Source organism: Ambystoma mexicanum, chromosome 2p (genome assembly GCF_040938575.1).
Source record: "Ambystoma mexicanum isolate Mex_15411 chromosome 2p, UKY_AmexF1_1, whole genome shotgun sequence".
NCBI lineage: Eukaryota > Metazoa > Chordata > Amphibia > Caudata > Ambystomatidae > Ambystoma > Ambystoma mexicanum.
Window position 1 is genome coordinate 740,849,823 of NC_090923.1, and position 12,858 is coordinate 740,862,680.

Here is a 12,858-nt window from a genome sequence, read left to right on the forward strand (position 1 = left end):
ACATTAACAATGAACTTTCTAATGACGCATCCCCAAATCTTGGCAGGCTTGGCTTTAAAGCACCAATCGAGACCTGTACAATGTTGCTCGGCCAACCCACCCGACCTAAACCACTGCCTCTAGCGCAGGTGTCTTCAAACGTTTGTATTTTTACCTCCTCTCCTCCTTGAATGAAAATATTATCTCAGGCCCCCAATAAGCTATAACTGCTTATCATTATATTTTCTAGTAAAAACAGTCAGTGTTATCCCTTTTTAAAGCTCATCAGGCCATATCTGGACATCCTTCGGGCCCCCATAGGGGGGCCAGGGCCACAGTTTGAATACTCCTGCTTAGTAGCAGATCTTTCCATCACATGTAATATAACATGATCAGGAGCCAAGTGGCCATGTAAACCTTATTCTGGTTCTTAGGTGGCTAATAACACTCTCGTGTGATATCCCTGTGCATACCTGCGCCTCATAGAGGAATGTACATCACTCCTGCACAGCCTTATGGGCTTTAATTTGCCGTGCCAAACAATCCAATCTCTCACTATGCCACCTCTCTAAAACATTGTTGCGGTTCTGCTCTGTCCTTGACCCATGTACATCTGTGACTCATTAGAAATAAAATACTGGTGGGCTATGACAATTACATGACCACTTGTTACATATTGCTTGGAGTGAATGCTATGTGCTTCCTTTAGAGACAAATAAAAGCTTAAACCTTGTTTTGCACCATTTCACTTGATAGTTTATGTATATTTGTGGCGGACGATTATGCCCCTATGGACATGCCATATAGGCATTTACTGTTCCTCTTCAAATAATGCAAGGCTTTCTGACATATCCTGAATGTTATGCCATCTGAACAAATTAAGGGACATTAAAAGGAATGCATCGGGAAGAAATGTTATGACCGCTGCCCAATAATACAACTAACCAGTCCTCCAGCCTAATTGAGGTAACAGACGTCAGCTGTCATCTATTAGTCCAACACTCAAATCCAAGCTAGTGATGCACTATGCTTCATATTTTGTCGCTTAATTAGATTTCCTGATCCTTTAGCTCAGGCAGTACACTTGGGTAAACAGAAATATTTGATTGCATTGTGTATGATTATTCTAACCCATTTATAATCCACTCAGAATGTAAGTCTATTGTACTTGCATAACAAATAAGGAATCTGCTCATGCATTCATTTTCATTAGTCCAAATCGACCTACGATCAACAGTAGGAGTTTTTCCAAAGTTCAATTTTGTTAGTGATGGCAGTCTAAAGGATTTGTGAAGTATTAACAAATTATTTAGATGCATTGCTCTCCGGTTTGATCGGGTTGTAGGAGTTTATTACCCGCTTAAGTCTATTTGCCAGCACAGATGTGAGAATTTTACTGTCCTGGTTTAGCATGGATAGTGGTCTGTACGACCCACAGTCTGTGCTTGGCTTGTCGGGTTTAAGGAGTGGAATAATTACCGCCGCTCTGAGATCCCGGCAATCTCCCTTTCTCGAAGGCCTCGTTTAGCATTGCCAGTAATGGGGGGAGCAATTCTTGTCTATACGTTTTATAAAATTCGCTGGGGAGCCCGTCTGTCCCAGGGGCTTTGCTCGTGGGCAGATGTATTACCACTGCCTCTAATTCCTCTATTGTGATTGGGGCATCCAGGTTCTCCCTGTCTTCCTTACTCAATTTAGTAGTCCTATGTCTTCTAGCGTCTCCTGAGTCTCCTGTTCTGCCGTCTCTCCTGCGTCTTCGTAGAGGTGGTTGTAGAATCTAAGGAATCCCTTGTTCACGCTCTCCTGGGTATTCCACACTTGGCCCGCTTCTCCCGTTATCTCTCTGATTGCTGATCTTGGTGTCTCATTTTTGTATAGCCATGCAAGCAGCCTCCCCAGTTTGTCTCCCCAGCATGTTTTCTTTCAATGTACTTTTTATTATTCAGGTTGCATAACCTCTCCCAGAGCCCAGCGCACGCCTGTTGTAATTGGCTCACTCGTTCGGCATCCTCCTGTGAGGTGCCCCCTCTTTTCATAATTGCTTCCAGTTTCTTTTCAGTCACCTGTAACTCTTGCACTATACCCCCTTGGAGCCCTCTGGATTTGGATATGGCTGCCCCCCTTACTACCACCTTAAAGGCCTCCCATAGGGTACCCTTTGACTCCACACTTCCGTTATTATTTTTCGAAATGCCCAATTATCTCCTCCCTTAGGTCCTCTCGGAATGCAGTATCTTTCAATACCTCGGCTCTAAGCCTCCATGTTGGGATCTTGGCTCTGGGGGGCTGATGTTGCCACACCAGGACCAGAGGGGAGTGGTCCGATAATATTCTCGCCTTGTATTCTGAACCCCTCATTTCCCCAGCAAGTTCCGGAGTGGCGAACATGTAATCCAGTCTCGTGTACAGGTTGTGTGGGGCAGCATAGTGTGAGTAGTGCCTGTCTTCTGGGTGTTGCTGCCGCCATATGTCTTCCAGCCTGAAGTCTCTCAGCAGGGCTTGTAACGTTTTCGCTGCAGGGGTGGGCTTATCTAGTTTCGTGTTTGATCTGTCCATTTTGGGGTTCAGCGTTCAATTGAAGTCCCCTCCCCATATGACCGCACCTCCTATGTGGGGACTGATCTTGCTATAAAGTGTATTGAACTAGGCCACTGTATCTTGTTTTGGGGCATATGTATTTATGATGCACAGTTCTCTATTCTCAAGCAGCCCCCGAATCACTACCATTGTCCCATCCGGCTCCACCGTAGCCTGTAGCATCTGGAAGGGCACATGTGGCGCCACCCAGATGAGTACTTCCATGGCGTATGCCGAGTAAGTTGCTCCTATGGTGGTCCCTCTCCAATTTTTCTTTACCACCTCTTGTTTCTCTTTGGTTAGGTGGGTTTTGTCCACTTTTTGCCTTCTCAGGTACATCATAACCTTATTTCTCTTCAGGTAGCTGTTGAGTCCTCTGACATTCCAGGTTACTATTCTAAGGTCTCCCATTATCATCCATATCTCGTCCCTCCTCCCTCCCACCTTGTCCTTCACTCCCGGTGTTACAAGCTTGTTCCCTAACTACCACTGCAAACTCCCCAACTCCCCTCCCGGCCTCCCCGTTCCAGCGCTCGCTCCCTTATTATCTCCGCTACAAACCCCCCAACAATCCCCCCCCCTTTCCAGTCCCCAACTGTAGCCCAGCTCCATCCCTGGATCTCAGGGCTTCCCGCATCTAGTCCTGCCCCGTTTACTTGGTGTAAGGAACCCTGCAGGTGGTTGCCGCACTACTGGCAACCTAACTATTCTATCTAATGGGGTGCGAGTTGGGACCTCTGTGTCCCCCGCATCAAGTTTGCTGTGTTTTTTGCCCGCCTTGTGTATATCCTACCTTCTAACCGACCTCTATAAATCTATATTTAAGTCCCAATGTCATTGTGTATACAGCACCTCAAAGTTGGAGACCGATACTTCACTTGTCGTCTCTGCTCCCTCGTTGTTCCTTTGTCTCCTGTGGGCCATGCTGTGCGTCCAACCAGTCCATAGCTTCTTCTGAGGTTTCGAAGAATAATGCCTTATTTTTATGGAAAATTTCCAGCTTTGCTGGGTACATCAGCAGGTATTTGAGATTCGCCTCCCACAGTCTCCTCTTTACTGCTCCAAAGTTTAATCAGCGTCTTTGTACCTGAAGTGTGTAATCCTGGTATGCTTTTATTGCTGCGGATGCTCGTCTTATCGTACCCCCTTTGCGGAAATATTCTAGGATTCTTTCCCTGTCCCGGTAGTTTAGTATTTTGGTGATGATAGGCCTTGGCGGGGCACCCGGCGCCGGTCTGCGTTTCAGTGCTCGGTGGGCTCTCTCCACCGCGAATCCCTGGGTGAGCGCCCCTCCTTCAATTTCTTGCAGCAGCATAGTTTCTATGTATTCACTGAGGTTTGTTACTTCTTCACCTTCTGGGAGTCCAATGATGCGTATATTATTTCTCCAGGCTCGTCCTTTGGCCTCCTCTGCCCTATTTTCCAATTTGCTTCATTGTTGGCGCTGTGTATGGATCTCGGTGGCGTTGGCCTTACACGTGGTAGTATTTCATTGAACTTCTTTCTTCAGCATGCTTGTGCGTTCTGCGATCGCTCCTACGTCTTGTCGCAGGAGGGTGACTTCCACTTGCACTGCATCAATCTTGAATTCCAGTGACGTCTTGAGGTTTGCCATGGCTGCTTCTAGTTTGGTCTCCCACGTGACCTTTAGATCTGCTATCGCCTCCAGGATGTGTCTTTTGCTGCTTGCTGGTTCTGTGTCTGTCTGAGGGTTTCTCTCCTTATTTCTGGCACCCTCTGTTGGTTGTGGTGTTCTAGTGTATTCCTCTATGGTGGGCTGCTTCCCCTTCGATTTGGGGAGTTTTGACGCCATCCCTGTGTCCGCTGTGGTGTCTGCCACAGGTGCCAGGAGCCCAGGTCTCCGCAGTGCTGGCTGTTCTGGTTCAGTTCACCAGGCTATTTCCCCTCCCTCCCAAGGCGGGCGGTCTTGCTGCCGTGGTGTGGGTTGCCTGCCCAATGTTGGTACCTCTCTATATTAAGGCCCTCCTTTGTGCGTCAATGGTGTCTGAGCTCCTCCCCCCAGAGTCCCATGCGTTGTGTTTTCTGCTGTTTGTTGTGTTTTGGCCGTGGATTGCCTGCTGTGTTGTCTCGTTTGTCTGGGGTCCAGTGCCCCACCAACTGGTGTTGACTTGCTGCAGCGGCGCCTGCTCTGTGGGGCATTTGCGCTGACCCCTTGGCCAATGCTACTTACGCCTTCAGGGTGAGGTAGCGTCTGTTGGTAGAGTTTTCAGTGAGTCCACTTCAGTATCTCTCCTCTGGTTAGGTTATCGGTCCTCCACTGTGCCAGTGTTCCTGCAGCTTCCCAGCGTGGATAGCACAGTGCTGGGGAGGGTGTCATACCTCTTAGTCTCGTGCCTCGAGTTGGGGCAGGGGGCATTTCCTACTTCGGGCAGGGCTCCATTTATAATGCAGGCCCCATGGTGGGCTGTTTCTCTTTCGTTTTGGATGTTTTGGATGACATCCCAGTATTGTCCAGTGTACTTGCCTTTGATATTCAGGGACAGTACTTCTGTTACCCAGCCCCGCGCTAGCTCTGTGGCACTCAGTTTAGTTTCTAGAGAACGAGCGTGAGCTAAGCTGTAGTACCAGGTGTTGGAGCTTTTACAGAGTGCTGTGGCGCCACACGCGTGTGTGGCCAGTGCACTCATATCTCTTGCTCTGCCTGTTTGTTCCCAGATCTGGGTTTTGGCACCTGTTCTGCCTCTCCTTCCTGGGGGGTATAACGCCTAGCAAGCGGCAGCAGTTTCACTCTTCTGTATCGGCTCCTACATATGGGGGCCTCTCTGCTGTTTCACTGGCTGTCGGGCCTCTCCCCCTCTCAATATGGGGCGAAAGTGGTACGCTCTGTGGGGCAACCCTTCCTCATATGCCAGCTTTGATCTCCTTAGTTCTCTGTCCATTGTCCTGCCCTGCCGATTTTGTTGGCATTGGCTGTGGGCTGCGCAGTTTAGCAGGCATAATACAGTTTTTGATTTGCAGCCTGCGGGGTCGCTTGGTGTGATTACGTAGCTCCTGGTCTTGATTACATAGTCTTTCCCGGGGCAGGCGTGTCAGGTCCGCGCCTTACAGTGTCCTGTGTCGGATCTTTCCGCTGCACATGACAAGGGTTTGCTTCGTGTTCCGATTTACTTCTATTCCAAGCGCTCCGTGTCTATGCGCCTCTTGGGGCTTCCTCATTTACCCCCGCTGCCGTCTACTCGCCCTCACGCTTGTCCTGCGGTCTGTTTTGCTTCCACCCTGCCGCCCTATGGGGCCGCTTGAGTCCTCCTGCGCAGATCTATATTTCTATGTTGCGTGCCAACGGTTACCTGGGGCTTGCAGCGATCCCCGCCTTCTACAGTGTTGTTTCGCTATTAGCAAGGTGGGAAATGGAGCGACGGTCTATCGGACCTCCCTCCGTACCACGGCTCGCACCGCCAGCTTGCAGGTCTGTATCACGTGATTTTCCAGGCGGCTCGGACCGCGTCTTTGTTCCGCGTATTTGTGCTCATTTCATGGCAACAGCTGGTACTGCTCTCTGTGGCAGGCGGTTTCTTCTTCGCTGCTTCACTGTACTTTGGTTTATCTGCACTCTTTTTTCTCCGGAGCGGCCATTTTTGGTGGGCTGCCGTAGGGGTATCAGCACCTTTAGTTTACAATTTTCTTGGTCCTTGGAGGTCGGTTCCAGGCCTGACGTGGCGCGTTGTGTGCCGCTTGCTTTCATGTAACTAGTACATCTTTTTAGTTGTATTTGCGTGTGATCTGCCGGCGGACATACTCAATATTCAGATGCATCTGCGGGAGCTCCCATGTCCTCCAGCCTCTCACATGGCTATCTAGCCATGCCCCACAGCTAACACACAGAGTTAATGTTATAGAGGTATCTTTGTATGGCACCAGGAGTCAAAAGTAGCTCTTGGTTGCTGTTAGTGTCAGGCTGACCAGGCTCTTCTAGGCTACAACCAGCAGGTAAATATCTCCCAAGAATTTTGAATTCTGAAATCTCATAACAAAGATGTTAAACTCAAATCTGTTGGCCACTTCAACACACTCAAAAGGCAAGTAGTGTACTGTCATTGATCCGCAGTGACTGGGGGACAGCATGAATCCCACTGAATTTGATGATGCTGATGATGCTGCCCTTATCTGTATTCTATTGCTGAAGGTTTGTTTATCCTTAGTTGAATGCCTGTCCAACGCCTGTTTGAAGAGTTTGGTATTCCCATGCCTCCAATCTGTATTATTTTGGAAATCTGCTGACTGCAATTCATTTATTTTTGCACAAAGGTCCAGAAGATGCAGACACATTTCAGTTGGAGATGAGTGGCTTGCTCAATGAGTTGCGCTGCCCTTACCCTTCATTGACTACGGGGAATGTTACCTCCAGATTGACCACCAAAGAAAACTGTCAATTATTGTTGGGTAGGTGATCATTCTTTTCCCTTTTCCATCTTGTGGCTGAAAGTGGGATGCTGGGCAAAGGAGAGATCTAAGGAACGTAATCTTTATTGCATTCTTTGTGCACCTGCTAACTTGGCTTTGTTAAGCACCATATGACCATTGTTAGTGACAAAATGCATGTAAGCCGAGAGGATTGGATGGCATTCAATTTTCTATTTTTCATGAGTTCTTAATTATAGATTTTTGTTAAAATAATCAATTTGTTGATTTTGTAAACTTTAGAAAGTTACAGCGGTATGCAACCCATTTCTGACCAATCTAGGCAAGTTCATATCCATTACGACCTACGACAATATAAATGCAAAGTAGGATACAGGCAAAAAAGCAGTTGACAGCCATCTGCTGATCACAAATCTACTTTATTTGAATTCTTTAAACATGAAGTAAAACGCACTAAACCATAAATGCCATTTGGGATCCTGCATGTAATCAAATCTAACATAGTTAAGGAAGTCACTCCATATAATTATTTTTAATTTCTTAGTTTGTACGGCGTCAAACATGCAAAATAACTCACTTCAAGGCAACCAAATGAAAAGGGACAGGGAATGTGGTGAAAAGGAAATGGGGGAAGGCAGGATGTAGGTAACACAGTGGGGAACCACTTGCGAGGGCTGGAGTAGGTGAGGTGGGTGGAGTACAACAGCTTTCGCAGGTAAAACAAAGTGTAAACATTTATGCAATCCTTATTCTCAGGGTCTTATACATGTAAGTTGATCAGCATTCATCCTGGTAGGATACCATGAGGATCAGAAGGGTTGTTCGAGTTTCAGGCAAATAATTATCATCTCTGATTGTGTAGTCTGTTTCCTTTTAGGAAGTTTTTTTAATCTGCCCAGATGTTTTGTAGTTTGTGGATCATATGGCAGGTTATCTACAGACTGGGGTCTTGTGCAGATAGTAGCTTTGATGTTATTCTGGTTTCCCTGGCTCTTTTCATCAGTAGTTGCAGAGCTGAAGACGATATGAGTTTTCTTGTCGCCACTTCGGGTTTGATATCGTACAGGTATTTTGGACCAATATTGGTGATTTTCAGTTATAGGTAAAGATTTCAGGGTCAAAAGCAAAGTGGAGGTCCTTGGTTTTAAGGCCTAAGATTAGTATTGCAAATGTTTTTAAAACCGGTTGGATAGGTCTTTGTTATAAAGCAGGATTGGCCCTGTTACAGACCATAACAGAGCTACATATAGAAAAGTATTTAACTTCTTTATTTACAAAAGATACAAGTTCCATTAACGCTGTAAGATCTTCTCATGGTGACACCCTCTGGCCATTCCCATCTGACTGCTCAGACTCAGCTCTAAAACATAGAACACACATTCATAGCAATGCACCAAACTTTCTGCAAATAAGATTATTCTTTTTTGTCTGCCCTTAACATTCTACTGACATTTACACTCAGCCAGGGAGACGAGACACACAACACATCTCCTTCCCTTAAACCACAACCATTCCTGACACAACACAACATCTAAATATGCAGGACACCAAATGCAGCCAGCTTCTTAGGTAGGCCTAAATACATACCATTACAGTAATCCAGATTGAACAGAACAAGCACCTGGATCAACATATCTTTACTCTGCGACACCCACAGACCATGGGTGTATACTTCACAAATGCGCTCAAGTAGTTGCATGTTTGAAATTAACATTTGCAACTGTGTAGAATATTTGGATATCATTGGTGAGGTAAGGAAATGATGAATTTAACCATGAGGAACAACAAATTATCAGGCAAGTTTGTTTTTTTAATTTTACTTGTTTTCTGGCTACAACCAAAACACCCATTGTGTGATCTAAAATATTTAATTTGGTGAAGTACATTGGTACAGCTAATATATTGCATCATGACCTATGTGTAGAGGGGATATTTGGATCCATATGTAGAAATATGCCCCTTATAGTCAATCATTTGAACTGTTTGATCGATTTGGATGTGTCCCTAATTTGCAGTTTTACCACTGCAAACTGCAATTTAAGCTGAAATTTGTTCTGAATTAGTTTGTGCCTAGCATATATGCCAGATTCCGAATCGGCCAGGAAACCCAACCCTTGTTCTCCTTTAATGGGCGTCCTTTGTAAGTCTCTAACTAGCCTTTGGTATGCATAGGCTCCCTTTTGACTTCTATATAGATGGTTCCATAGTTGAGTCATTTCATAAGGCACATCTTCCATATTAACGATCACCTGTGTCAGTATAGTTTAATGAGGCATAATCTCCCTATGCCAGTATAGTTCCATGATATGGGGTATGTAGAAGCACAAATCCATCACCATATAATCCAGTAAGCAACCCAGGCAGTAAAGGCAGAGATGAGATTTATTTCCAGACAGATGTGTAGAAATCAGATGGAAACCGGGATAGTATCCCCGTCCAAATAAATGTGTCCCGAACACCGAAATCTCAGGATTACTATATGATTTTATACAATCAGCCTTGTACAGAATGAGTCAGTTACATTAACAATGAACTTTCTAATGACGCATCCCCAAATCTTGGCAGGCTTGGCTTTAAAGCACCAATCGAGACCTGTACAATGTTGCTCGGCCAACCCACCCGACCTAAACCACTGCCTCTAGCGCAGGTGTCTTCAAACGTTTGTATTTTTACCTCCTCTCCTCCTTGAATGAAAATATTATCTCAGGCCCCCAATAAGCTATAACTGCTTATCATTATATTTTCTAGTAAAAACAGTCAGTGTTATCCCTTTTTAAAGCTCATCAGGCCATATCTGGACATCCTTCGGGCCCCCATAGGGGGGCCAGGGCCACAGTTTGAATACTCCTGCTTAGTAGCAGATCTTTCCATCACATGTAATATAACATGATCAGGAGCCAAGTGGCCATGTAAACCTTATTCTGGTTCTTAGGTGGCTAATAACACTCTCGTGTGATATCCCTGTGCATACCTGCGCCTCATAGAGGAATGTACATCACTCCTGCACAGCCTTATGGGCTTTAATTTGCCGTGCCAAACAATCCAATCTCTCACTATGCCACCTCTCTAAAACATTGTTGCGGTTCTGCTCTGTCCTTGACCCATGTACATCTGTGACTCATTAGAAATAAAATACTGGTGGGCTATGACAATTACATGACCACTTGTTACATATTGCTTGGAGTGAATGCTATGTGCTTCCTTTAGAGACAAATAAAAGCTTAAACCTTGTTTTGCACCATTTCACTTGATAGTTTATGTATATTTGTGGCGGACGATTATGCCCCTATGGACATGCCATATAGGCATTTACTGTTCCTCTTCAAATAATGCAAGGCTTTCTGACATATCCTGAATGTTATGCCATCTGAACAAATTAAGGGACATTAAAAGGAATGCATCGGGAAGAAATGTTATGACCGCTGCCCAATAATACAACTAACCAGTCCTCCAGCCTAATTGAGGTAACAGACGTCAGCTGTCATCTATTAGTCCAACACTCAAATCCAAGCTAGTGATGCACTATGCTTCATATTTTGTCGCTTAATTAGATTTCCTGATCCTTTAGCTCAGGCAGTACACTTGGGTAAACAGAAATATTTGATTGCATTGTGTATGATTATTCTAACCCATTTATAATCCACTCAGAATGTAAGTCTATTGTACTTGCATAACAAATAAGGAATCTGCTCATGCATTCATTTTCATTAGTCCAAATCGACCTACGATCAACAGTAGGAGTTTTTCCAAAGTTCAATTTTGTTAGTGATGGCAGTCTAAAGGATTTGTGAAGTATTAACAAATTATTTAGATGCATTGCTCTCTATAGGCTTTCTATGTCAAGACCAGAGGAGAGCGTTCTGATTTAAACTCTTTAATTCCACTCTCCAGCAGCTTCATTTCAAATTTCAACTTTCCTGTTTTTTGTGTGTTTTAAAAAAAAAAAGAACAGGAACCAACCAATTTCAACAAAACTTCCACAAGGGACTACAAATCCCCTGAAGTCCACGGTGTTGCTGTAGTTTTGTGCCTTATCCCAGTAACCAATCCTGTTCCTGTAAACTCCCCATGTCGTGTCCTGCCTGTGACTCCGCCTTTCTCTTTGCTTCTCTCCTAAACAGATAAGTCACATTTTTGTTGCTCTGTATTACTAGAGTTGGTACTGTCTTCTATTAAACTTTATTGTGCATACAGTATTCTATTGAACTTTATTGTGCATAAAGTGGTGTGTTGTGATCGCAGGCTGGTTTATTCATATTGCTTATCGAGCACGAGATTCAGCAAGTTAGATTGAGGCATTTTATTACGGGCCACGGGCGGCTGCAACTTTCCAGAGTGAGAGCCCACTCCAAACAGTGCTCGGCAGTCACCGTGGAGCGTGCCAGGACTGCAAGTGGTTCACTTCTGGTGACCGGCACTCCCCGGTGAACCGCCATAGTGGCAAGCAAGCGGTTTCCAACATTTGTATATAGCATGTCGTATTAGAGGAAGGGACCTGCTCTTGTGTCGCGCTGAAGCGCGATTTACAATTTAAATAAAGCGACGTCTGTCTGTGTTTGTGCAGAAATGCAAAACACATTTGGGAGAGAAAATTGCCTTTCGTTTTAGCGCGCACAAGTGTACGATTAAGAACAAAGCCGCAGTCCATGGGGGGATATTGATCATTGCAGACAGTGCGATCAAGAGTTGTTTGCGCTCTTTGTTGGCAGCCTGATATGTTAAAGCATAGGCACAAGAATGATAGAATCGGACGTGAGCAGATCCGGTTGGGGTGCAAGATGCAGGCTGCTGCAGACAGGGGAAAAATGGTCCGCAGAAGAGTTGCAGCTGCACATGAACTCTTTAGAGCTAATATCAGACTCTTTGCAGTGAGGGCGTTTTCCAGAGAAAGTGCGACTTGTTGCATTCTGTTGAAGATGGACAACATTTCGGCAGTGCAATATATAAACCATTTAGGGGGAACGCGGTCGAAGATGTTGGTGGAGCTGGCAAAGGACTTCTGGCATTAGTCCACCGGGAAAAAGTGGAGATGGTGATTATAGTGCCGCTATGGAAATCGCTATAGTGGTTCTGTTGGAACCTTCTTTGGATTTGCCGAGGATCATTCTGTTTCGGTCAAATCTGTTGAGTAACCCAGGGTGTCAGGAGCATCCACTAGTGCTATGGGGGAATCTTCAGCTGCTGAGGTGCAGAATTTCAGGCAATGATGGGATTTGCCAGGCCTTTTGAGAGTTGCTACTGACTGTATCAGAGACTCGTGGGCGCCTTCTACCCTTAGGAGCAATGACTCGGCATGGGCCAAATGGGAGGAATGGTGTGTGCAGCAGCGTGTTCATCCCGTTTCGGACCCTTTAGGTTACATCCTGAATTTTTGGGCGGAATTGTCTCTAGAGGGTCGGCCGTTCTGCACCATAGGATTGTATAGGTATGCCATTTCCGCGGGTCAGGAGAAGTCTGGCGGTTTAGCAATCAGAGAACATCCGTCCGTGATTAGACTATTGTGCAGAGTGAATTTGTGCAAGCCCCCAACGGCCAAGTATTCCATACGCTGAGACGTGGCAGTAGTTTTCCGCCTTTTCAAGCTTTTGCCGGCCAAAGAGCAGTTGCCTATACACTGACTATCTAGTAAACTGGCAATGCTGTTATGTTTGTTGTGTAGGAGAGTGTTGGATGTTAAAGCTCTCGAAGTTAACAGGAAAATGTTCTACCCAGAGGGACTGGCTTTTCATATCGCTAAAAGGACTAAGAGTGGGTCATCCATTCCATACCCGTATTTTCCCGATGAGCCCAAGTTGTGAGTGGCGCACTGTATTTAAAATTATGAGAAGGCCACCAAAGGTTTGAGGCCTCACGCAGTGTATCAGTTATTGATCACAAGTATGAGACCTTTTCATGCTGTGGCTTCTGCCACCATAGCCAGGT

General features: G+C 45.5%; 1 protein-coding gene across 5 annotated transcripts in view; it reads left to right on the forward strand.

Moving 5' to 3' along the window:
• LOC138566737 (protein FAM98A-like) overlaps nt 1-12,858 on the forward strand; it is a 702,281-nt gene that overhangs the window by 241,151 nt on the left and 448,272 nt on the right. For all 5 annotated transcript variants that reach the window (XM_069644365.1, XM_069644366.1, XM_069644368.1 and 2 more), the window contains one exon: nt 6,823-6,957. In XM_069644365.1, the coding sequence (XP_069500466.1) occupies nt 6,823-6,957 (135 nt within the window). The remainder of the gene's footprint in view (nt 1-6,822; nt 6,958-12,858) is intronic.